Source organism: Pristis pectinata, chromosome 9, assembly GCF_009764475.1.
Source record: "Pristis pectinata isolate sPriPec2 chromosome 9, sPriPec2.1.pri, whole genome shotgun sequence".
Taxonomy (NCBI): Eukaryota; Metazoa; Chordata; class Chondrichthyes; order Rhinopristiformes; family Pristidae; genus Pristis; species Pristis pectinata.
In genome coordinates this window covers 25391151-25418366 of record NC_067413.1, presented here as the reverse complement: position 1 = coordinate 25418366, position 27216 = coordinate 25391151, and the positions used below count along the sequence as shown (strand labels likewise).

The 27216-nt window shown below is 41.2% G+C and overlaps 1 protein-coding gene across 3 annotated transcripts; it reads right to left on the bottom strand.

Moving 5' to 3' along the window:
* Positions 1-511: 511 nt before the first annotated feature.
* On the bottom strand, positions 512-16099 carry myd88 (MYD88 innate immune signal transduction adaptor). Of its 3 annotated transcripts, none has more exons than XM_052023409.1 (6): positions 15960-16099; positions 15269-15624; positions 5133-5207; positions 3381-3561; positions 2025-2116; positions 512-1315 (listed from the first exon to the last, which is right to left on the bottom strand). In XM_052023409.1, the coding sequence occupies exons 2-6, from the start codon at positions 15603-15605 to the stop codon at positions 1161-1163; spliced, it is 840 nt and encodes a 279-aa protein (XP_051879369.1). In that variant the 5' UTR covers positions 15606-15624; positions 15960-16099; the 3' UTR covers positions 512-1160. The 3 variants fall into 3 exon arrangements, with proteins under 3 accessions (XP_051879369.1, XP_051879368.1, XP_051879370.1); XM_052023408.1 differs by lacking the exon at positions 15960-16099 and adding an exon at positions 15723-15856; XM_052023410.1 differs by lacking the exons at positions 2025-2116; positions 15960-16099 and adding an exon at positions 15723-15856.
* Positions 16100-27216: the final 11117 nt, after the last annotated feature.

Genomic DNA, 27216 nt, shown 5'->3' with positions numbered 1-27216 from the left:
TGAATTTTCAAGACAGACAGCAACATTTCCACATGAGCCTCTTCTTACCCCTCTTCATTTACTATTTCAACATTTTCTTCTATTCTTTACACCTCCTGAATCCATGTAATTTCCACTTCAATGAATCAATGTTACACAACTCAAATACACTTCTATTTCTCATTGCGGAAAAGACATTTCACTGACTCAAATGCTGAATTTATTAGAGGATATCTTTTGTTTATGGCCTCTAGTCTTGGAATTCCTCCCCTGTCGAAATGGTTTCACATCTACTTTAATTAAACCACTTAAAAAATTTCAAAATGCTTTATCAGTCTTCCCTCAGCATCATTTGTAGAAAATAAACAAATTCTGAACTCTCACTCTCTGGATTGTTACTCCTGAATTAATAGCCTATTAACATAATCATTGGAGAATGCATATATTTGTTCCAAAGTACTTTGATATTATTTGCTACCTCGACTATGCAACTTGTGAAAGGAGAACTTAAACTAGAAGTCAGAGAAGATCATCATTTGACATCATCAGGCCAAACTTTAATCTGAAGACTTAGAACTCCCAACAAATCATAATTGTACTACCTTGTTTGCAGCTGCATTGCTTGATTTTTCTGTTACCATGAGGGCAATATGGTTTTCTCCAACATGGCCAACATTTTAGATCCCAAAGTAATTTTATGTCAGTTATCGGAAAACAAACTAGGCACTCTCTTCTCATGTGACAGAGGGAGGTGAAAGAAAGAAGCAGGTGCACTATTTTGAGCCCATGAAAACACAACTGGCCAAATAGAACATCTACATACAGTATGACTACAGGCTTTTCAGTGGCTTCATTTAAAGGCATAGATATGGTGATTGACTTTTCCATGAGGCAATTATATAGCTGAGAAACATTAAAAAAAAAGTAATAATAGTTTGCAATTCCTCAGGCACATGATCTGAACCATTTTTATGCTTGCTCCAAAACTTCCTTTCATTTAAATTAAATTTGGCCACCAGGTGAAATACATCCAGTTCTTTTAATACTGAAGAAAGCATGAAGTGGTCAAGATAATGGAGCCAGTCATTGAGTACAGTTCATCGAGTCACCTTATGGTAGAATCCCCACACAGTTTTTACACCAACCAAACTTGAGTACTTCCATTCCTCGTCTAGGCTCTCTCAAGGCTGTGCGAGTGCCTTTGCAAGCCTCTTCCAGAACCATGATTTAGTGCTTGGGTTTGTGTAATCACAAAGAGTAATATGGCGGAGAATACTGGGAAACTCTTTCTTGATATGTTTGTATTTGACAGGGATCAGCCGTTTGTCTCGGGCACCTGTAGAACCAAAAACAAAACATTAATTTTGAAATTCCTCTTGCTACTTCCAGTTTGCTTTCTTACTTCTCCAGTTATCTTCCCTTCATTCATTTAAAACTATACCTTGGATAGAATTTGATTCCACAAGCAAGTCCCCTGAACATACAAACTGGGAACCAGCTTTTATCCAGCACTCTCACAATCTCTGCCTGAAATTGGTTCAATTCTGAACACACAAATCTGGAATCAGTTCTGTACAGAATCAGTTCAGTGATACACTCTGTAGAGCACCATGGAGGCAGTGAGTAAGCTGCTTTACTCCTTGTCATACCTAGTTGTTTGCATGCCTCAGCTGCTCCACCAATGGTCTGAAAAGATGCATTCTTCCCATAACCGCAATGGGAGTGGGAGATGCTTCCCAGGGCATCACTCAATTGGTTGACACAATGGAGGCAAGTGCATAGGCACTCACAAGTGAAAAACAGCAACACTTTGTGTGAAATCATGCATACTGTGAAACATCACTTTTGAAAAATAAAGCATCACTAAATGAGGGAAAAATTGAGAAGCTCAAGGGTTGAAGCAAGAGATCAAAGGTTGAATAAACCAGTGAAAATGAGATGAATTGGGTTGAAATTTGTAAGAGGAAGATGGAGAAGATAATAACACAAGCATAGAAAGGAATGAGCTAGAATAGATGGTGGTACATAACATATAGTTGGTTTACCTGGACTAAGACTCAGAGCAAACTTTGTTTGAAAATCACAATCATCGCTAACCAAAAAGTCATCAGAGATTACTGCCACCATTCTTTTACACCTGTCAGTTAACAAGAAAAAGATAATCCATAAGATTCCAGTAGAACTGCTGGCAATTCATATCATGCTAGTCTTTAATTTTAGTACTTTAGTTTATTATCTTGTCTTCCTTCCCTGTCTGATGTAGATTTCAGGTAGGAAAAAGTTCCCACACAAATGTGATCAATTACATAAAGATAATTTTCTTTATAGAACATTATAAAGTGCTGGAGTCCAAGGACAGAATGCAATTGCTGGCAAAATAGTACCTGGATGAGATGGGCCTAGAACAGAAGTGAAGGCATTCCAAATCTCATTGCAAAAATGAGGAAGCACATGACCATTCTAATTCATCTTTTCAGTATAGTTGCCTCATTCATCCTTGGCATTAATCCAAGCTGGAAAGTCCTCAATACTGATTATTAACACATTTTCTTTATTGATGAAAGACACTTATCATGGGTATGGAAGTGGTACTATCTCATCTCAATCCACCATCCAAAAATATTTAAGTTTGACTGCCTGATGCTTGAATCACATCCCACAAACAGCTCAGTGAATTTTTCTGGCTGAGGCACACTGAGCATACTCCCAAATTCAACCTTTGAAACTGTGTTGCATTAATTGCTCACAAGGTGAAATCTGTAGGGGCAACATCTTGTGATACTGGGGAAAAAAGGTAAATTGGCTCAGGATTCTGCACCTCATTGCCACATAGTAATCTGTGCTGAGAGTATCAGAGGAAGCCTGAATTATGTTTGCAAATAATCTTATTTGGTTTTGAGCTGCCTGGCAGGCTTTGTTGTGAAGGAATACTTGTGAATAAGAATTCTGAGTAGGGTACCAGAAAAGATTCCAGCATATTTTAAGTTCAGAACCCTGCTGTATGAAGTCCAAGAAGACATAATATGCAGGAAGTGTAGCATGCCTGGGAAGACAAGGTGTCAAGTGACTAAAGTCTTCTGAAGATTTTCAATATTGGGAGTTTATATTACCTCATGTCTGGGTCAGTTGTAGACTAATAGATGGAGACTACTTGCCCATGATTGACTAACAAAACCATTTTTGTTGCACCATCTGATTTGGAAGATGATAAAAGGGAAAGTAGATGGGCCTGAAGGCCACGTTCTCAAAAAAACATATTGAACAGCCCTCCTTATTCCCCATGGCAAATTATTGGGATAGGAGGTTAGCACCCCCAAGACACACTAGAATTGTCTGCTAATGTGCCCATTATCCCAAAAATTTGTTGTATTCCCAAACACTGACCAGCAGTCTCTGCATACCTTTTCTCAATGAGCTCACTGGATATGGTCCAGATGCATGACCCTGGTAGCACATCACGATCAAATACACACAGCTTCAGTTTGTACTCAGTCTGCTCAAGCTGCTTGATCATTTCGTGGACAAACTCGATGTCAGCTTGACAATAGCAAATAAAGGCATCGAAGAATTCAGGTGTAACTCCTGTCAGGGAAAATAGCATTTATTAATCCATCACCTGGAACATGGTATATCTTATAGTTCCCAAAGAATTCTTCCACTGGTAGCTTTCCTCATTTCATGTTTGAGTCATAGAGTTATACAGGCCTTTTGGCCCAACTAGTCCATGCCGACTTAGGTGTCTTCTTGAGCTAGTTCCATTTGTCTGCATTCGGCCCATTTCCCCCTAAACCTTTCCTATCCATGAACCTCTCTAAATGTCTTTTAAATGTTGTAATTGTACCCATCTCTACCACTTCTTCTGGAAGCTTGTTCCATATACCCACCACCAGCTGTTTGAAAACTTTGCCACTCAGGTCCCTTGTAAATCTTTCCCCTCTCACCTTAAACCTATGCCCTCTAGTTTTAGACTCCCCTACCCTGGGGAGAAAAAACTGTGCCCTTCCACCTTATCTATGGCCCTCAATCTCTACAAGGTCACCCCTCAGCATCCTTCGCTCGAGGAAAAACAGCCCCAGCCTATCCAGTCTCACCTTATTCAAGCCCTCCAGTACTGGCAACATCCTTGTGAATCTTTTCTGTGCCCGATAACTTAATCATATCCTTCCTATAGTATAGTGGCCAGAACTGCACACAATATTCCAGTGTAATATGATGTCTCAACTTTTGTACTCAATGCATCTGCTGTAGACCAACTGCTTGATTACTAGAGATCATCAACAACTCTTGTAACACTGAGTCATTCCAGCTACCAAGATATTATTGGGAAACCAGATAGGTTCTTTTTTTCTCAAGTAGGCCCTGACCATAAGATGAAGGAGAGCTGGTCTCCTTGAAGTTTACCTAGTGCATATACTACTACTGTGTTTAGATGATTTTACAACTATGATACCTCTCATAATCTTTATTTTGATGACGTGGAAAGTATAGGAAAAGCTGATTCCCTAATCTGTACTTTCATCAAGTGGCTTCCTGCTGATTGGGTGCAAACACTGAATTTACCTTTAGGTTTTGAGTATGATGTGGGCATGGACAGCAGAAGTGAGCTGGCTGCATTCTATTTTCAGAGGTGCATCACTGCAGCTAAGATAATAAAATCCTAATTTTAAAACACAAGACCATTGTGTTTCTCTGCAAATATGTTTACATTGATTTTGTTCTCTGCATTGCACCAATAATTACATGTTTTTACATAAACTAAACATGATAGCAAGATTATCATCTCTCTTGTTCATCCTCAGCATATTTCATAACTTACTGTCTGATTTAATTTTGCCTAGACAAGGTAAAAAAAAATAACTTTTTGAACTGATTCTTCACTACCTTCTAAACTCAGCAGGGTTGGTAATTATTATGCTAGAGCTGTGATGTACCAACTGCATCACAGTACTGTCCTTAAACCCGAAGACTGGCTACAGTCAAGACTATCAAAACATTTTTCCAAGAATACTTATTTTTAAGATTCATTCTCAGCTGCTCAGATCTTTAAACTGAAGGAAGAGCAATTCTTGCTATGACAGATAATGAAGTTATTTTGTTTCCGTGTAGGAAAGATTATATTAGAAAAAGAAAGTTAAATCTAGTCTGCATATTACCTGTGCTCTTAGGGTCACTGCTATCCACTGATGGCACCTGAACGGGTTTGTTGAGATATTGTCTGCAGCACTCCACTGTAAAAAACAATAAAGATGACTTATGATATTTTAACACTGATGGAAATTTTTGGATTCAAGTTCCCTTTATCCTTAGATTGGAGCCTCCCAATTTTCTGCCACTTAATCTTATTCTTCCATTTTTGTTTCATATATTCCTCCTATCAAAGTGATTTACTCTTCCAAGTTAAAAAAAATAACTGCTTGAGGTGGTGCAATTTTTTTTAAACTTGGACATCTGCAGGTTTTCTTTTCTCAATAACACTTTGACATTTTAAGAGTTAACCAGTAGTTCACAATTGGCTAAAGCTGCCCGGTTTCATCTGCTGAAGTATATCACCTGAACTTTTACAATACTCCAACAGTTTTATAATCATTATTACCTGTTTTTTTTCAAATCGCCATGTTGGGATTTGAATTCAACATCTCCAGAACATGACTTTTGGATTACTAGTACAGTAGTACAGCTTCTACACTGCCCTTTAATTCTGTGGTACTGGTCTAGTTTTACTTTTGCTATCCCATTAAGTATCTTATTCCTTGCCATAAGGGTTGCCTTGGAGTTGTCTATGTTTAAGGGGGCACAGATAATCCAGCTCCTTATTACTTACAAGTCTTTCAAGGAAACTTGGGATCAGCAGATCACTCAGCTTGTCTTCACCACCATACGGTGGTCCAAACTCCTCTTCATATTTCCCAGATCCACCTTTAGTTTGCCAATACTCTCCAGATGCGAGGGCAAGGTGGCTTGTAAATATTGCCAATTTTTAAATGTCCTCCAGGTGTAACAGCAGTATAATGCCTTCAGTCAGCAGAAGGTGTCATGCCATTGTGATCTATTCCATATACCAAATTTTCAGTCAGAGAATGTAGTAGCCCAAGCAGCAACAGACTGATCCAATTACATCAAATCAGATTCTCTAACGAGAATTTAAAACTCCACTGAGGTAAAAACAACTTTTATAATAATTTCTGCACTCCTGTAGTAAGTGCCAGCCAGTTAATTCAACAGCTTTCTCAATTGTGAGTCATATGTTTCTAGGTTTGAGTCCTATTTCGGAAATTGATCTTAAAATCTGTTGAACGTTCCACTGTGAGACTGTTGCCTTGAGGACAAGAAGTTGAACTTGTTACCTAAATCAGCTGCATGGTTTCAGTAGGGAAAATATATTGGTATTGGTTTATTGGTATTGGTTTATTATTGTCACTTGTACCGAGGTACAGTGAAAAGCTTGTCTTACAAACCAATCATACAGGTCAATTCATTACACAGTGCAGTTACATTGAGTTAGTACAAAGTGCATTGATGTAGTACAGGTAAAAACAGTAATAGTGCAGAGTAAAGTGTCACAGCTACAGAGAAAGGGCAGTGCAATAAGGTGCAAGGTCACAACAAGGTAGATCGTGAGGTCATAGTCCATCTCATCGTATAAGGGAACCGTTCAATAGTCTTATCACAGTGGGGTAGAAGCTGTCCTTAAGTCTGGTGGTACATGCCTTCAGGCACCTGTATCTTCTACCCGTTGGATGAGGAGAGAAGAGAGAATGTCCTGGGTGGGTGGGGTCTTTGATTATGCTGGCTGCTACACCAAGACAACGAGAGGTAAAGACAAAGTCCAAGGAGGGGAGGCTGGTGTCCGTGATGCATTGGGCCGTGTCCACAACTCCCTGCAGCTTCTTGCAGTCCTGGGCAGAGCAGTTACCATACCAAGCCGTGATACATCCAGATAGGATGCTTTCTATGGTGCATCGATAAAAGTTGGTGAGAGTCAAAGGGGACGAACCAAATTTCTTTAGCCTCCTGAGGAAGTAGAGGTGCTGGTGAGCTTTCTTGGCCGTGGCATCTATGTGATTTGACCAGGACAGGCTGTTGGTGATGTTCACACCCAGGAACTTGAAGCTCTCAACCCTCTCGACCTCAGCACCATTGATGTAGACAGGTGCATGTACACCGCCCCCTTTCCTGAAGTCAATGACCAGCTCTTTTGCTTCGTTAACATTGAGGGAACCAAGTTTGCTCTCACTCTCATGAGATCACCTGCTCATTATGACCCTCTGTTGCAAAGTGCAGGAATTCTGGCCTGATATCCAAGGAGAAGGCTTCAGCAATTCTATTTCACATTCAAGTATCTTTTCCTCATTGCCGTGTCCAGGTTATGACTGTCAGTATGCTGATCAACCAGGAGTGAGGATGATCATGGAATAGTTCAGGTTTTCAAACCATTAAGTCTGATTTGGTGCTCACTCGAAACCTGCAACTTATGCTTTCAATAGTAGTTACCAGATGGTGCCCTGCTTGAATTTTGCTGTCCTTTGCCATCCAAGGTCATTAAGATTGATTCCATATTGCCCTAACCAAAGTAAACCAACACGATACTGAGGAGAAATCAAACCTAGAATCTTCTTACCTGTACTGCAATGAATATACCTTAAGACCTTAGCTAATCCATCATGTCAAGATCTGTTGTCACTTGAATCAGTTGTTCTGGAGACACAAAGTGTTAGCAGTTCCTACTTATTTTTGGCTACCCTTGAGCTCTAAAGAATCTTTTCCTCATGTTATTCATTACCTACTCTAGTACTTCCTGTAACTCCTCTTTGGTTCACTTTATCTTGGTTTTCTGACAGTATGGAATGCATGATTGCTTTCAATTCTTTGTCTCATTATTCTCCAATTTTCATGTTTAAAAGAATGCTAATGATAATGCATATTTCAAAAAATATTCTTCATAATACTCTGCTATTCCTCTGAAAAATTTGTACCAAGTTCTCTCATCTACATGTATATTATCCCAATATATTTCATCTTACAATGTACGCACAGTACATCCTCTCTTCTCTCACACAATATGTTTGTACAGCTTTTCTAATGTAGGAACATATCTCAAGGGAACACATCAGAGTAAAAAAAAGGTAAAAATGGATGCCACACCAAAGAAATGTGATTAGATAAAATGATCAATAGCTTTGACAAAGAAGTGGGCATTGAGGAGGAGAGGAGGATGAAAATAGGATATCCCAGAATTCAGAAACTCCTTGATCCAGGAGATCCTGTCATTGACAATGATGCTGTAGCATTGCCCAGAGGAAGAGTGCCTATCAGTGCCTACGTTATTGGAGTGAGGTGGCTGTGCAAGTGGCAGTAAGGGATGTGTTCCAAAATTCCAGAAATTCTCAAATGGGGAAAGAGGGCAAGAGCGAGAAAAGGAGAGGAGAGAAAGAGTGAGCAAGAGTAAAATGAGAAAGGGAGAGGCAAATAGTGAAGAGAGAGGGTGAGAAAAAGAGAGAGAAAGAGAGGGAATGAGAGAGATGTCCACAAAGCAGTAGCATTTAAAATACTGTCATAAAATTAAAGTTTAAATGTCTGATTTCTTTCCAACAAAGTCTTTAGAAACACTGATGTCCAGGAATTGTCTGTTTGCACATGGCATTGAGTTAGTTTTGATCAAAGAGCAGTCGCTTTTTTTTTTAAAGTTTTTATTTCCCAAGCTAAAATTGCAAATGTGAAATTATTTTGCTTTGCCTACACACCTGAAAATTGACTGAAATTGAGTCATTGAATAACGACTGAAACTGTGTTTAATCACCTGGAACGTGTATCTAAATTATGACTTTGTGACCTTAAAAAATGTAACGGGTGACAAAGATACCAAATAGGAGAAGGGAAGAGTGTTGAAATCCTGTTTGCTCAGAGCAAGGGGAAGGAAAATGTTAAACTTGATGTTAGATCAAAATGGAGTCTGCACTTTTTATTGGTTATGGAAGTGGAGTTTTACCTTAAAGATGGGACCTCTCAGCCATAAAGGTATTCCAGTCAGGGAACAGTGACTGGTCTGCACTGGAAGTCTTGCCTCATCGGATTGTTGGCAGATTTAGCTCCAGGACGGTGACGAGTATATTCAGGGTTTAGCTTGTGCAAAAAGCGAAAGGGATGGGCATTCCAGTGTCAGTTGTTGCATTAAAAGTTATTGTACTCTCTACCTCAAATAAATAGACACAGAATGAGGAATTCTTCATTTTTATTCGTTTACTAAAAGTCACCAGTCAGGACTTCTACATGGCCGGCAAAATTGCAATTACTAGTCTGCTGTAAACGAGGGTATACAAAGGGAGACATCAGTTATTGAGGCAATTGGATTTAGAGGTGTACAAGATGCCAGGGTCAATGGAACAGTTCTCAGAGAATTGTAAAGCAACAGGAAATTATAGCAACAGTGAAGAAGTAGTCAGGGGTAAAATTAATAGAAAAGGAAATGCAACAGAAGAGTGGAGTTTCACAAGAGATACAAAATTGTAGACCGGTGTATTTAGATATCCTTGCCACTATGTTTTGTCTTGTATACAAGTATAAGGGTAAATGTCCTGGAAAGCATTACCCAGACGGTAGAAATTGAAAGAATGCATCTTTCAATACATTATAAATATTGTAAATGAATAAACAAGCTTACATGATATCACTCAAGGGTTAGAATGGCTGTGAAAACTGAGGGAAATTGGCTTTGCAGCAGAATTATAAACTAAAGATAGCATCTTTAAGATTCACTTCCTTTTCTTGATAATCAGTACCAGAACTAAAGTAGTAAAGCTCCTGCCAAGCAATAGAAAATGTCTCTGGTCTTTGACCAGCTTTAGAGTAAGTCACTGAGTTTACCTTATTCATTGGTGTGGGACCAGGTCTTTGCAAAATCTTCAGTTGTAAACTTTCTGAAGCAAGAAGTTTGAGTTTACACTGTTATACCCTGTACTTTGTGATGAAAACATATCCCAAAGTAATTCCCTCATTTCAATTGGTGGCACTCCTGTGCTCTACAGGCTGCAGGAGCTTGACTCTCATTAGAGAGCGCGATATTCAATTCACATTCTAGAGAATACAGGCATAGCCTGCACAATCTCTCCTCATGTGGAGGATCAAACATCTCTAGAACCAATTTGATGAATCTTCATTGCATTCTCTTTATGGCACCTATATAATTTTTGGGCAAGGAGACCTAAACTGTACACAATACTGTAGCTACAGCCTCACTAAGACTCTATGTCATAAATTGCAGTAAAGTTATCTTTACTCCTCTTCTCAAATCCTCTTAATACAACTCACAAACCATTCACCTTCCTATTTGCTTGCTACACCTGCAACGTAAGCTTTCAGGGACTGGTGTACAAGAACACCCCGTTCCTTTGAAAATCAACATTTCCCAATCTGTCACCGTTAAACAGAATACCCTGCTTTTTTCTGTTTTGTGCACCAGAGTGAATTTTTCTATGATATATTTCATCCAACATGTTCTCACCCAGTCATTCAGCCCTTTTCTTGAAACCTCTTTATATCTTATGACCTATTCACCATCCCACTTATTTTTGTATCATCAGCAAATTTTGAAATATGATATTATTTAGTCACCCCAAATCCAAGGCTCTAACCTTTATGATCAATCTCCTCTGTGGAATCTTATTGAACCAGAGAACAGCACAACACCGGAACAGGCCCTTGGCCCACAATGTTGTGCTGAACTAATTAACCTGCTAATTAAATAACTAAACTAATTCCTTCTGCCTACACAATATCCATATCTCTTCATTCTCTGCACATTCACATGCTTCTCTGAGAGCCTCTTAAATGCCTCTATCACTCTTCTGAAAATCTAGTCTACCAGTCACATCCTCAAGGAACTCTAAAAAAATTAATCAAACATGATTCTGCAAAAGGCTAGTGTGCAAGCACAGCATGTGATTGGGAAAGCTAACATTTAATGCTAGAGGAACTGAATACAAAAGTAGCAAAGTTATGCCTTCATTTCATATTACTGGTGAGACCATATTTTGTAATTTTGTGTTTAATACCGATCTCCTTATTCAAGGAAGTATGTATATGAAGCTGTTCAAATCAGGTTTACTAGCTCAATAACTGGAATAGGTGGGTTACCTTAGGAGAAAATTTTGGACAGTCTGGGCTTGTATCTACTGTTGTTTAGAAAAGTGAGAGCTAACGATGAAACATGTAAGATCCTAAGGGGTCTTGACAGAGTCTATGTGGAGAGAATATTTTCTTGTAAATTCATGTTGACCCAATCCTATTATTCTTTTCTAGGTGTTCTATTATTTCGTTCTTTACTATAAACTCCACCATTTTCCCTACCACGAATGTTTGGCTAAAATGTTAGTTGATCCCTGTTTTCTCTGTCACTTCCTTTCTTAAATAATAGGAACACATTTTCTAACTTTCAATATGCATGAGCATTTCTAGAACCTTCAGAATGTTGGAAGATGATAACCAGAGCATCTGGATGTAGATCTTCAGGTCCTTGGGAGTTATCAGTCTAACCAACTTCTCATTTCTTTTTATTGATATTTGGACAGTGGGATAGGAGGAATTGAGGAAAAGCTGTGGAATTGGGGTGAATTGGTGCTCACTTCAGCCATCTCAAAGATTGTTCAAATGTTTGTATTGTCAAACAATGATTTTCAGAGGTTATTCTGGAATAATAAACATTTCAAAAACTATAATATTGAAGATTGTAGGGTTATAAATTAAATGTCTTTCAAACTCTTAACACTTAGCTAGGCATTATGCCTCTAAAATCTCTATGGCATTAATATGAGCTACGTTAAAAATTGACTGGTCCAAAATTTGCCATGATTAATATGGACAAATTGCTAAATGTTTAGAAAATTGAAATAATTCATCATTGAAGGAGGAATAGAGGGTACAATTTTAGTTCCATAATCTATGCCCAATTAAAAAAAAATCATGTTAATGAAACTGGCAAGAAGTTTGGGTGCAAATAGATCTTGTTCAAAAATGCACACCAATGTGCATAATTTACACCCCATAGGAAAAACACATCCCAGTAAATTTAACAATTCAGTGTTACTCACTCTTGTGGCCCATGGTAATATCACAGATAAATGGATGGACTAGCATCCAGATTAGTGAAATTCAAGTCCTGCCACAGCAGTTGATGAATGCAAGTTCAAGTAATTACACAAATTTGGAACTAAAAAGTTGGAACTGGAAAAAAATCACACAATTACTGGAATGCCGTAAAATCCATGTCCTCATAAGGAAACCTACTGTCCTTACTCTGGTTTGCCTGAATGTGACCACTGATCTAACTATGTGGTTAATTCTTAACTGTCATCTAAAATGACACTGTAACCCACTCAATTTAAATGGAAATTGGAACAGACCATAAATGTCAGGCTTCCACTTGTGACCACATTATGCGAGTTAAAAAGAAACTTACCTTCATTTTTATCTACTTCCAATTTTATGACTTCTGCAAACTTAATCATAAGTGAATTTCACATGCTCATCAGTTGCACAAAAGACTGCCTCAATTAGGTTGAAAATTTAACTTTCACAAGATTCTTAATTTGACTTTTCTGCATCTTTCACATAAACCTCTGAGAAATCATCTTAGTCGTTGTATTGAGAGTGGCAGAGGAACCTATCCCAGATGCTTTGTGAAATTGCAGTGATAGCTTGGATTCAGCACAATTTTCAATATCTCCATATCACACAAGAAGTAGAAGGTCTACATTTATACATGTTTTTCCCCAAGGTATTTTATAATCAATGAAGTACCTTTCATCTGCAAGCACTATTGTGTTGAAGATACAACATTTAATTTATGCACAGAAATGTCTTAAAAACAGCAATGTGATAATGAACATAGAACAGTACACCAGAGGATCAGGCTCTTCAGCCTACGATGTCTGTGCCAACCATGATGCCAATTTAAACTGCACATGGTCTATATCTTTCAATTCCCTGCCAGTTCATGTGTCTATCTAAATGCCTCTTAAACACCGATACCCTGTCTGCTTCCATCATTTCCCCTGACAGCATGTACCAGGCACCTACCACTCTATGTAAAATCTTGCCACGTAAATCTCCTTTAAACTTTCCCCCTCTTGCCTTAAAGCTATGCCCTCTGGTATTTGATATTTCCAACCTGGGAAAAAGACTATCTTCCCCTCTGATAATTTTATATACTCTTATCAGTCCACCCCTCAGCCTCTGACACTCCAGAGAAAACTGTCAAACTTCTCCTTATAACTAGTATTCTCTAACCCCTGCGACATTCTGGTGAACCTCTTCTGCAACTTGTCCAAAGCCTCCACGTCTTTCCTAAAATGTGGCAACCATAACTGTACACAATACTTCAAATGTGAGCCTAGCCAAAGTTTTTTGCATCTGCAACATGACTTCCCTACTTTCATACTCAACACCCCAGCCAACGAAGGCAAGCATGCCATACACCTTCTTTCCAACCCTATCTACTTATGTTGCCACTTTCAGGGAGCTATGGACTTGCAGCCTAAAATCCCTCTGTACATCAGTTCTCTTAAGGACCTTGCCATTTACTGTATACTTAGCTCTCAAAGTACAACACCTCACACTTGTCCGAATTAAACTCCATCTGCCATTTCTCTGCCTACATTTCCAACTGGTCTATATCCTGCTGAATCCTTTGACAACCTTCCTCACCATCCACAACTCCACCTAATCAGCCCACTTACATTTTTGTCCAAATTGTACATATAATCACAAAAAATAGAGGTCCCAGCACTGACCCTTGTGGAACACCACTGATCATTTCCCTCCAGTCAGAATAACTTTACTCCACCACCTCCCTCTGTCTTCTGAGGCCAAGCCAATTTAGAATCCAATCTACCAAGTTTTTGTGGATCCTATTTGCCTTAATCTTCTGGACCAGTTCACGATGAGGGACCTTGTCTAAAGCTTTATTACAGTCCACGTATACAATATCCACTGCCCTACCCTCGATCATCTTCGTCACCTCCTCGAAAAATTCATGTTTGTAAGACATGACCTCCCCCACACAAAGCCATGCTGACTATCCCTAATAAGTCTATGCTTTTCTAGATGCAGGTGGAGCTCATCTCTGGTTTGTCTCTACTGCCCTTCTTAAACATAGGAACAACATTGGCTATTTCCTAGTCCTCTGGGATGTTGCCTGTGGCTAAAGAGGATACAAAGATCTGTCAAGACCCCAGCAATCCCTGAGATTACAACCCAACAGCTCCTGCTTTTTAATTTACTGCCTAGCTCCCGAAATTTTCTTTGCAGGACCACATCTCTCTTCCTGCCAATGTCATAGGTACTACTATGGACTACAACCTCTGGCTGCTTACCCTCCTCTTTCAGAATGTCCTGTGCCTGCTCAGAGATATCATTGATCCTGGCACCAGGAAGGCAACACACCATCCTTGAGTCTTGCTTGCAGTCACAGAATTGCTTATCTGTGCCGAGACCCCTATCACTATTGCTCATCTAGTCCTTGACCTACCCTGCTGTACAAGAGCCATTCATGGTACCACTGATTTGCCTACTGTTGTCATTTTCTCCTGAGAGGTCATCCCCCCAACAGTATACAAAGCATTATACTTGTTTGAGAGGAAGCAGCCACAGGAAACTCCTGCACTACTTGCCTGCCTCCCTCTCGTTGGACACCCATCTACCTGACTGAACCTTTGGTGTAACCATCTCCCTAAAACTCCTCTCTAATACTCTCTGCCTCCTCAGGTTGAGTCCAGCTCCTGCTCCAACCAATCCATGCGGTCTGAGAGGAGCTGCAGGCGGACATACTTCCTGCAGACATAGTCACCAGGGACACTACATTTCTGCTCGATATTCCACATCTCACAGGAGGAGCAGCCAACTCCACTGACTGCCATCACCAGCCCTTTTAAAAAATGGAAAAAACCTCGCTTGGCCTACTTTCTAGCTACTCCCCCTCCTCACTGAAACCTGAGTTTCGTCAAAGCATCAACTTTGACCTCAACAGCAGTATTTGTTTTAGCTAGATACTGGTTGGCTCTTCTTCCAAGTAGTGTTGGGGATCTTTTACATTCACCCACTACTACAGATTAGGCTTTGGTTTAATGTTTCATTTGAAAGACTGAAAGGCTAGACCCACTGTCAGTTTGACTGGTCCATTGAGGATGGCAACAGAATTTGAAAGGCAAGGGGTAAAAGAAGTATAAAATACTCCCCAGGGTGCAAAATAATAATATATACAAGGATGCTCTGAGAGAATTGAAATCAATGAGCTTACCAATAGCTGGCGTGAGGTCTTCAAGGATATCGTCTCGTTCAATCTTCCGGAGTAGTTCCAGCAATTTGCCCACAGAAGAACCGTCCTTGGCTTCCCATTCGTCCAGCATCTTACCGGTAGGGTTCTCTAACCGGTCGTAGTTCCTGATCTCGAGGTAGTGAAAGCCCATCTCCTCAGCGAGTTCCGTCCAGTCCGCCGCCACCATTTTCTTGGGATTGAGGAGGAGGGCCAGCCTCTTCCTCACGGCGACCCTCAGCGCGGTCACAGGGACTGAGTAGAAGTCAATGGGCGCCGGTGAGTCCGCGCCTTCCTCACCTGTTTTCGTGCAACTTGTCATTTTGTGGGTGCACTGAACTCTGTATGGAGAAAGAGAGAGAAAATGCAATTTCCATCATTGTGCCTTTTGTTTTAAAAAAATCTTTATTCTCTCCCAAGAATAATATATTTTCCTCACTTCATACATAACCCTCTGACCAGTAAGGCCATTTAAAAGTGGTTCATCCATGCAAAGCAAACTTTTTACTTAACTTAAAAAAAATATTATTTCGGCCTCTAGACCCGCCACGGTGTTAGCTCAAGTAAGACGGGAGCATAAAAGAAACATATTACTCTATTGTGTAATACATCTTGTAGATAACAACCAAAGTTTCTTTTAAGCTTTGAAACTATCAACGCTGAAAATAAAACGCACCGACAAAAAGGCCTCAATGGAAATCTCCTCTCCGGAAAAAAAAACAGAAATTAATTCCAGTTTACATTTCAGGAAGCGAAAAACTTTAGTATTTAAAAAAAAACTCCGCTGTCACTTCCTTGGTCTTCTCCCAGCTCCGGGAAGTGACGTGATTGGAACTGACAAGAAAACAACTTCTTGGGGTGGTACAGAAATATTTCATTTCCGTGTTGACTAATCCTTGGACAGTTAATCTCGGTTTGTTGACTAACCTATAATTCAAAAGAGAAAGGTTCGGGTTAAACCGAAGGATAAAGGAAAATCTGTGCATTTAAATTTCACTTTTCAAAAGACAATCAGTTGAAAGTTCTAACAATTAAATGAATAGGTAAGGATATCAGGGATTTCAAAGAAATATATTGAGGTTGGCTGGCAAGGTTGACGTTTATTGTCCACCTTGAGTTAACCTTCAAGGGTGGGGCGCTGATCTACCCACTTGAACTGCTGAAGCCAAGTGGTGAAAATTCTCCCACAGTGGAGATGGGAGTTCCAGAATTTTGCAAGCAACAGAAATCATTTTATGTGTAAGTGAGAATGGCATGAGACTTGGAGGGGACCCTGAAAGCAATGGTATTTTCATGCCGCTGACGTCAAGTGCTGGAAATGTCATTAGTTTGTGAAGTGCTATTGATAATGGCTCAAGACTGTGCCATGAAATTGAGCTGTGGATCAACTATGATCCAAGTGAATGGCAGGAGAAGGTTGACAGTCTCGACAGGTAATTCACGGAGTAAACAGAATTGATTAATCTTTCAGATACTCTGCAAGTGACGATGAAAAATAATTTTAGAGAGATGAAAGAAGAAATTGTAGTGGGTGGAAAAGTGCAAAAATTAAGAGTCAAGAGTCAGCCACGTGGATAAGCATGCATCTGCTTGCTACCAATTGTCATTTGAAAGTGATGGACATGTTGTGACAAATGGATGGAAGGGCAGCTGGAACCAGGAGGTTGTTTAATCTAACTACCTGGACAGTGCCCAACCTTAGTTTGCAATATGAATCTGTATGCATGCACAGCCTACTGAGCTATTGAGCCTGACAGTTGATCCCCTGTCAGCTATGAGTGAGCCTTGCACTCTCATTTAAAATATGGAAACAGTCATCAGGTCAGGGATCTTCTGTGAAAAGAGATGAGTTAACATTTCAGGTTGAGGACCTTTTGTCAGCTCAGTCCTGAAACGTTAACTCTGTTTCTCTTTCCACAGGTGCCTGACCATCCAGCATTTTATGCTTTTATTTCAGATTTCCAGCATCTGCAGTGTTTTGATTTTCAATTGGGCTCTCACCCCATAGTTCAAAACCAGTCAAGAGATACACGTATCAGGTTAAATCAAAGGTTAAAACAAACATATGACAGGATATCAGTTTATTCTTCCTACATGCTTCAGAACTTCGTAGAGATCATGTCACATTGTAGCTTATATAGTGTGCCTCACGTATACAGATAAGACAAGATAAGATATCTTTATTAGTCACATGTACATCGAAACACACAGTGAACTGCATCTTTGCGTAGAGTGTTCTGGGGGCAGCCTGCAAGTGTCGCCATGCTTCCGGTGCCAACATAGCATGCCCACAACTTCCTAACCTGAATGTCTTTGGAATGTGGGAGGAAACTGGAGCACCCGGAGGAAACCCACGCAGATACGGGGAGAACGTACAATCTCCTTACAGACAGTGGCTGGAATTGAACCCAGGTCGCTGGCACTGTAGTAGCATTATGCTAACCGCAACACTATGATATGCAAAGGGGAACAAACAGAAGGAACAATCAGAGAGCTGAAGCTTTCGAAAGTAGTGAGAGAGATTGTAGCATATGGTTTTGGCAGAGTCTTACAGGAAATAAGTGGTTGACAGATAATCTTCGGATTGGTAAACAGAGAGCAAACAAAATGCAGAGATACACACTATTAGGAAGGTTTTCTACAACCACTTGCATCTTTTATGTTAAAGAACAGTCCAGATAAATGAAGGGAAACTGGAGACCTGCTAATGAGAGATTAGGAAGCAAATTCATCAAAGTGGTAGGTTTTAAAGATTGTGGGAAGAGACCAATGGAGAGTTCTGCAGAGAGTTTTTCTGAACAAATTGCTCAGGTGTCTCTATATTATAGTTAAAGGGGCAGGAGATTCATTCGTGACCTGAGTCAATATCATCAGCCTCTATATAGCCTCTTAACATAACATGACATTCTGAGGCACTACAACAAAACAGAATTAAAATTGGCTACTCTTCCTCCGTTCTCCCTTAATCCCTTCCTTTTTCACACCTTTCATTCTGCACCACTTTTCCATTTGCACCTTTATTCATATAACAAAACCCTCCCACATTCTCACACATAGTGAACACTCTTTGAAGCATAAACCAAAGCAGCTGCAACAATATTGGAGTGAAACAACATATAAACTTGTTTTGTTCAACCAGTTTGATTCTTTTAAAGAAATACCATTTAATTTGAAATACACAGCAGCTGGAAACAGTGTGGATTTCCTGAATTTTCAACTTTCATTACATATTTCCTTCTATCATTTTTAACCACTGAAGTTTCTGGATCATGGAATTAATTTACTGTTTTAATGAACAATTGAGGAGTATGTAATCACCATTAATATTATTTTGTAGAGAACCATAGAACAATACAGGACAATACAGGCCCTTCGGCCCACCATGTTGTGCCGACCTTCGAACCGCTCCTAAGACTATCTAACCCTTTACTCCCACATATCCCTCTATCTTAAATTCCTCCATATGCTTATCTAACAATCTCTTGAACTTGACCAACGTATCAGCCTCCACCACCATCCCAGGCAGCGCATTCCATGCACCAACCACTCTCTGGGTGAAAAACCTCCCTCTGACGTCTCCCTTGAACTTCCCATCCATTACCTTAAAGCCATGCCCTCTTGTATTGAGCATTGGTGCCCTGGGAAAGAGGCGCTGGCTGTCCACTCTATCTATTCCTCTTAATATTTTGTACACCTCTATTATGTCTCCCCTCATCCTCCTTCTCTCCAATTAGTAAAGCCCTAGCTCCCTTAGTCTCTCCTCATAATCCATACTCTTTAATCCAGGCAGCATCCTGGTAAATCTCCTTTGCACCCTTTCCAACACCTCCACATCCTTCCTATATTGAGGCGACCAGAACTGGACACAGTACTCTAAGTGTGGTCTAACCAGAAGATAATATTTGTTGGAGAAAATAAATAGGCCCGGGGACTGGGAAATGCAGAGGTGTAGATCTGGAACCAAGTTCATGGACCAGTCTGACAGGTTAAAAATATAATTTTGGAGGTCCTCCCTAAAATGAGTTTGGGCAAATAGAGAGTTTACATTTAAATAGTAACTTGTATGTCCTCAGGTGGTCCTAAAACATTTCATGGCCAATGAAGTAGTCACTGTCCTAATGAAGGAAAAATTACATAGCAAGATCCTACCAAAAACAATGTGATAATGACCAGATGTTATTTTGATGATGTTGGTTGAAAGATAAATATTGTCTATTACAACACCAATAACTACTCTGAATAGTACTATGTCTGTCTGAGGGGCAAAGACAGCCTCAATTCAATCTCACAATGATGGTACCTCTGACAATGAAGCTTTTCCTCGGTGCTCTGAATAGTTTCCAACTGTGCCATATGTTTCTTTGCTTCTGTTAAAGTGTCAGCCTTAATTATTGCTAAGTCTCTGGAATGGCAAGTAAACCTATGACCATCCAACTGAGGGATGAGGATAGTGAAAGTGGGATGGTCACGATCTGGAAAGGATCACAAACAAATTCCACTATGTAGATCTCACGGAATGGAAACATAAGTATAAGATACAGGACTACAACTATTCCATAGCAATCAATTGGTAATTGGTTTATTATTGTCACATGTACCAAGATACAGTGAAAAGCTTTGTTTTGCCTGCCATCCAGACAGATCATTCATTCCAAACATAAGTACATCGAGGTACTACAAAAGGAAAAGCAATAACAGAATGCAGAATATAGTGTTACAGTTACAGAGAAAGTGCGGTGCGGATAGACCAATAAGGCGAGGTAGATTGAGAGATCAAAAGTTCACATTTATCGTACAAGAGGTCAGTTCAAGAGCCTTACAACAGCAGGATAGAAGCTGTCCTTGAGCCTGATGCTACGTGTTTTCAAGCTTCTGTTATCTTCTGCATGATGGAACAGGGGAAGAGAGAGAAAGACTTCATATTGGGCAGTGGCTTGTAGCACAAAGCTGCCGCTGACCCTAACTAGAATAGACCCTAACCATCTCATACAAAGATGGGGCTGGTTCACTGGAGTTACTACTGGGCATGATGTTGGAGCTGAATGGTCAGCACCTGGCTGTGCTCGAACTTGCCCCAGGGAAGCTTGTTGATGACATTAAGTGGCCTGAGATTGTGCCATTTCACCATCTTTCAATTTAACAAGCACAAAAAATTTGACAAGAAATGGAAAGGAGAATAAGTATTTAATTGTCATTGGACTTTAGTAAAAACATCATTTTGACTTGTCCTGTATTTTTTTTCTGTGCGTAATCACTCCAGGTATCCAGTGGTGGCGCCGTGGAGCCAATTTAAGTTTGATGAACTCCATTGCATCAGCACCAGGCAGTTTGTATTTACTACAGGCCTATAAATTTATAACAGAATGTCTCAATGTTTGCTTTTTGCAGCTTTCTGATTGTGGTAATAACAGAATGAGTCTTATGATATAAGTATCTGTTTTTCAGCTCTGACGTTGAAAAATACAGGGAATACAACATCTGCAAAGGGAAAAGCTGTTTGTAGTTTTGGAGCACTTTAAGAACTATGAACATAGGAAGTAGAAGCAGGAGGAGGCCATTTAGCTTCTTGTGCCTGCTCCACACTTTAATAAGATCATGGCTGATTTCTATCTCTGTGAAACTTTCCCACACTAACACCATATCGAGTGACTCCCTTAATATCTAAAAATCTATCAATCTTTGCCTTGAATGTACTCAGTGACTGAACCTGGACAGCCCTCTTGGCAAGTGAAATCCAGAGATTCATTATCTTTTGGGTGCAAGAACTTCTCATCTTTGTCCTGAAGGGCTGACCTTTACTCTATGACTACAAACCCCTTTCCAACATCCCAGCCAAAGGAAACGTCAGCTCTGCATCTGCTTTGTCAACCACCATGGGAATTTTGTACATTTGAATGAAATCACCATCATTGTGGAGAATTACAGATCCAGTCTGCTTAATCATTCCTCATAGAGCAAATGGACCATTCCAGGCTGAAAATGGTTGAAAATTAACTGTATTCCCTTGTCCAAGTACACGCTTTGTTAGATAGGGAAACCAGACTCTAATGTGTTTACACCAGAGTCCTATATAATTGGATCAAATGTCTCTGTTCTTGTATTCAGATCTTCTCACAATGTTTTTGCATGCTCTGTCAACACATTAATTTTCAATGATTTGTGTACAAGGTCACCCTGGTCCCCTTGAACCCCAATACCTTTCAATCTCTCACCATTTAAAAATGTATTACCCACCTAGCTGTCCAATCAGGTCCATTTGTGGAAGAGTCAGTGGTTCTCAAAATGGCTTCATCGGTGACCTCAGAATCGACAAAACTGGAATGGAGGGAAGTCATTCTCAGTTTCAAGGGACTGCCGAAGAAGATAAAATTATTTTTCTGGTTATATCATGGCATTCCATGAAGATGTTGGTTCCACATGAAAATAATCTGAAAAAAACTTCGAGCTTGTACATGTGGTGGGAAGAGTGTAAGTTGGTAAATTGGTTTATTATTGTCATATGTACTGAGGTACAGTGAAAAACTTTGTTTTGCATGCCATCCATACAGATCATTTCATCACATCAGTGCATTAAGGTAGTAGAAGGGAAAACAGTAAAAGAATGCAGAATAAAGGGTTACATTTTAAAGTGGTATGAGACAGCACACCCGAATGCCCTCCCGATCATCGCAGGGGTCTTCAACCAAGCTAGCCTGGAGAAGTCTCTGACCAACTTTCACCAACGTATAACCTGCAGAACCAGAGGAGCCAATACACTCAATCTCTGTTACACCACCATTAAGAACACTGACTGTGTTATCCTGCAACTGCACTTTGGCAAGTCCGATCACCTGGCTGTACTTCTACTCCTGGCATATAGGCAGAGACTAAGGACCACAGAACCAGTGGTGAGGACCGCAAGGTTATGGTCAAGGCAGGCAGAGGAGTGTTTACAGAACTACTTTGAATTGAGGGACTGGACCACATTCAGGGATTCATCTTAAGATCTGAATGAATATGCCATGGCCGTCACCGACTTCATCAAGACCTGCATGGATGGGTGTGTGTCTTTGAAAACATATGAGTCTGCCCAAACAAGAAGCCCTGCATGAACCAGGAGATTCGCAGTCTACTGAGGGCTAGTTCTGCGGCGTTCAAAACCGGTGATCCAGAATTCCACGAGAAGTCCAGGTACGACCTATGGAAGGCCATCGTGAGAGTGAAAAGGCAATTCCGAGTGAAGCTAGAGGCATAATCAGACACACGACAGCTGTGGCAGGGTTTGCATGCCATTACTTCCTATAAGGCGAAACCTAACAGCATAAATGGCAGTGATGCTTCACTCCCTGATGAGCTCAACACCTTTTATGCATGCTTTGAAAGGGAGAGTAACACCTCACCTGTGCGAATCCCCACAGCATTCGGTGACCCTGTGATCTCTGTCTTGGAGGCCGATGTCAGAACATCCTTCGAGAGGGTGAACACTCATAAGGCATCAGGCCCCGATGGTGTATCTGGCCAAATACTGAAAACCTGTGCCAACCAACTGACTGGAGTGTTCAAGGACATCTTCAACCTTTCACTGCTGCAGTCTGAGGTTCCCACCTGCTTCAAAAGGGCATACCGGTGCCCAAGAAGAGCAGGATCAGCTGCCTCAACGACTATCGCCCAGTAGCACCTACATCTACTGTAATGAAGTGCTTCAAGAGGTTGATAATGGCTAGAATTAACTCCTGCCTGAGCAAGGGCCTGGACCCACTGCAGTTTGCCTATTGCTTAGGTCTACAGCAGATGCAATCTCACTGGCTCTCCAGTCTGGTTTGGAGCACTTATACAACCACAAAACATATGTTAGGCTGCTGTTTATCGATTACAGCCTGGTGTTCAATACCATCATCCCCTCAGTCCTAATCGCCAAGATTCAAAACCTGGGCCTCTGTACCCCCCTCTGCAACTGGATCCTCGACTTCCTTATCGGGAGACCGTGGTCTGTGCGGATCGGTAATAACATCTCCTCCTTGCTGACGACCAACATACCTCAAGGATGCATGATTAGCCCACTGCTTTACTCTCTCTACACTCAACACTGTGTGGCTAAGCACAGCTCAAAAATCATCAATAAATTCACCAATGACACCACTGTTGTTGGTAGAATCTCAGATGGCAATGAGGAGGCATACAGGAGTGAGATAGATCAGCTGGTTGAGTGGTGTTGCAACAACAACCTCGCACTCAACGCCAGCAAGACCAAGGAATGGATTGTGGACTTCAGGAAGGAGAAGCTGGGAGAACACACACCAGTCTTCATTGAGGAGTCAGCGGTGGAAAGGGTGAGCAGCAAGTTCCTGGGCGTCAGCATCTCAGAGGATCTATCCTGGGCCCAACACATTGATGCAATCACAAAGAAGAAACACCAGTGGCTCTGCTTTGTTAAGGGTTTGAGGCGATTTGGTATGTCACCAAAGACTCTTGCAAATTACTACAGATATACGGTAGAAAGCATTCTGACTGGTTGCATCACAGCCTCGTATGGAGGATCCAATGCACAGGATTGCAAGAGGCTGCAGAGAGTTGTAGACTCAGCCAGCTTCATCACAGGCACAACCCTCCCCACCATCAAAGACATTTTCAAGAAGTGGTGCCTCAAGAAGATGGCATCCATCACTAAGGACCCTCACCATCCAGGACATACCCTCTTCTCATTACTACCATCAGGGAGTAGGTACAGAAGCTTGAAGACCCACACTCAACGATTCAAGAACAGCTTCTTCCCCTCCACCATCAGAATTCTGAATGGTCCATGAACTCATGAACACTACCTCGTAATTCCTTTTTTATTGCACTATTTTTGTAATTTATAGTAATTTTATGTCTTTGCACTGTACTGCTTCCACAAAACAACAAATTTCATGTCATGTAAGTCATTGATAATATATCTGATTCTGATTCTGATTCTGGCATCAGTTACAGAGAAAGTGGGATGCAGGCAGACAATAAGCTGCAAGGCCATAACAAGGTAGATTGTGAGGTCAAGAGTCCATTTTATCGTACTTGGGAACCATTCAAAAGTCTTATAACAGCGGGATAGAAGCTGTCTTTGAGCCTGGTGCTATGTGCTTTCAGGCTATTGTATCTTCTGCCTGATGGAAGGGGGGAGAAGAGAGAACGTCCGGAGTGGGTGAGGTCTTTGATTATGTTGGCTGCTTTACCGAGGTAGTGAGAAGTGTAGACAGAGTCCTGGAGAGGAGGCTAGTTTCTGTGATGTGCTGAGTTGTGTCAACAACTCTCTGCAGTTTCTTGTGGTCTCAGGCAGAGCAGTTGCCATGTCATGCTGTGATGCATCTGGATAGGATGCTTTCTGTGGTGTGTCTATGAGGGTCAAAGGGGACATGACAAATTTCTTTAGCCTCCTGAGGAAGTAGAGGTGCTAGTGCATTTTCTTGGCCATAGTGTCTACATGCTTAGACCAGGAGAGGCTATTGGTGATGTTCACTCCTTGGAACTTGAAGCTCTCAACCCTCTCGATTTCAGTGGCATTGATGTAGACAGGAGCATGTGCACCACCCCCTTGCTGAAGTCAATGACCAGCTCTTTTGTTTTGCTGATATTGAGGGAAAGGTTGCTGTCATGACACCATGTCACTAGGCTGTCTATCTCCTTCTTATACACTGACTCATTGTTATTTAAGATTTGGCCCACTATGGTGCTGTCACCTGTAAACTTGTAGATGGAGTTAGAGCAGAATCTGGCCAAGCAGTCATGAGTGTACAGGGAATAAATTAGGGGGCTGAGGATGCAGCCTTGTGGTACACCAGTATCGAGGATAATCGTGGTGGAGGTGTTGCTGCCTGTCCTTACTGATTGCAGTCTGTTGGTCAGAAAGTCAAGAATCCAGTTGCAAAGGGAGGTGTTGAGTCCCAGGTCTCGGAGTTTGGTGATGAGTTTGCTTGGAATTATAGTATTGAAGGTGGAGCTGTAGTCAATAAACAATAGTCTAACGTAGGTGTCTTTACTGTCCAAATGCTCTAGAGATGAGGGTAGGGCCAGGGAGATGGTGTCCGCCATGGACCTTTTGGCGGTAGGTGAACTGCAGTGGGTCGAGGTTGTCTGGGAGGCTGCAGTTGATATGTGCCATGACCAGCCTCTCAAAACACTTCATGATGCCGGATTCAGAACCACCAGACAGTAGTCATTAAGGCATATTACTTATTTTTCATGGATACCAGGATGATTATGGTCTTCTTAAAGCAGGTGGGGACCTCAGATTGAAGTAGAGAGAAGTTAAAAATGTCTGCACATACCCCTGCCAACTGGTCTGTGCAGGAACTAAGGACACGGCTGGAAGCTCCATCTGGGCCAAACGCTTTACATGGGTTCACTCTCCAGAAGACTGAACTGACATCTTCAACGATGACTGTGGGTACAGGTATGTTGAAGGCTGTTGGGGGTGGAGGGGTGGTGACATTCCATTCCCCTTCTGTTCAAAACGTGCATAGAGTGCATTGTTCATCAGGAAGGGATGCACTGATGTCTGCGATGCTGCCCAACTTCGTTTTGTAGCCCATTATAGCATATAAACCCTGCCACAATAGACAGCTGGTCTGAGACTTTGATTTTGGACTGGTATCATCTCTTGGAGTGTTGCAGTGGAAGCAGGTTGGTCAAGAACCTTTGTCTTAAGGATGTTGAATGTAAGGCCCATCAACTGTTTTATGAAGAAGCCAATGATGGAGATAAGTTACTAAATACAAATGTTAGCTGCATATTCCAGCTTAACTACTGAGGTTCACTTGAGCTTGGTTCTAGATTATAGGTTGAATAGTTTACCATTAGTTTGTAAGATTAATTTTACCTTCCCAGGCAATTTGATGGTGGTGTGGTGCAGTGCATAAGACTTCAAAAAGTATTGGGGCAATGAAACACCTTTGAATGATACCAGCCTTCTGTTCTGTTGTAGACATATTGATTTGTATTGTGGCTTGCATGCCATTGTGGAACAAGTGTAAGGTAGAACAATTACAGCACAATTCAGGCCCTCTGGCCCACAAAGCTGTGCCGAACATGTCCCTACCCTAGTAATTACTAGGCTTACCCATAGCCCTCTATTGTACTCAGCTCCATGTACCTATCCAACAGTCTCTTGAAAGACCCTATCGTATCAGCCTCCACCACCGTTTCCAGCAGCCCATTCCACGCACTCACCACTCTCTGAGTAAAAAAATTGCCCCTGGCATCTCCTCTATATCTACTCCCCAGCACCTTAAACCTATGTCCTCTTGTGGCCACCAATTCAGCCCTGGGGAAAAGCCTCTGACTATCTACCCTATCAATACCTCTCATCATCTTATACACCTCAATCAGGTCCCCCCTCATTCTCCATCTCTCCAAGGAGAAAAGGCCGAGTTCCCTCAACCTACTTTCATAAGGCATGATCCGCATTCCAGGCAGCATCCTTGTAAATCTCCTCTGCACCCTCTCTATGGCTTCCACATCTTTCCTGTAGTGAGGCGACCAGAACTGAGCATAATACTCCAAGTGGGGTCTGACCAGGGACCTATATAGCTGCAACAATACCTCACGGCTCCTAAATTCAATTCCCCGATTGATGAAGGACAATACACCATATGCCTTCTTAACCACAGAGTCAACCTGCGCAGCCGCTTTGAGTGTCCTATGGAGTCGGACCCCAAGATCCCTCTGATCCTCCACACTGCCAAGAGTCCTACCATTAATACTATATTCTGCAAACATATTTGACCTACCAAAATGAACCACTTCACACTTATCTGGGTTGAACTGCATCTGTCACTTCTCAGCCCAACTCTGCATCCTATCTATGTCCCTCTGTAACCTCTGACAGCCCTCCAAACTATCCACAACACCCCCAACCTTCGTGTCATCCGCAAACTTACTAACCCACCCCTCCACTTCCTCATCCAGGTCGTTTATAAAAA

Coding starts and splice junctions, on each gene's coding strand:
- myd88 (XM_052023408.1), bottom strand. CDS start 15,754: ATGGCCTTACTGGTCAGAGGGTTATGTATGAA. Junction 15,625..15,722: donor GTCAGAGGGTTATGTATGAA/GTGAGGAAAATA, acceptor TTCTCCATACAG/AGTTCAGTGCACCCACAAAA. Junction 5,208..15,268: donor AGACCTCACGCCAGCTATTG/GTAAGCTCATTG, acceptor TGTTTTTTACAG/TGGAGTGCTGCAGACAATAT.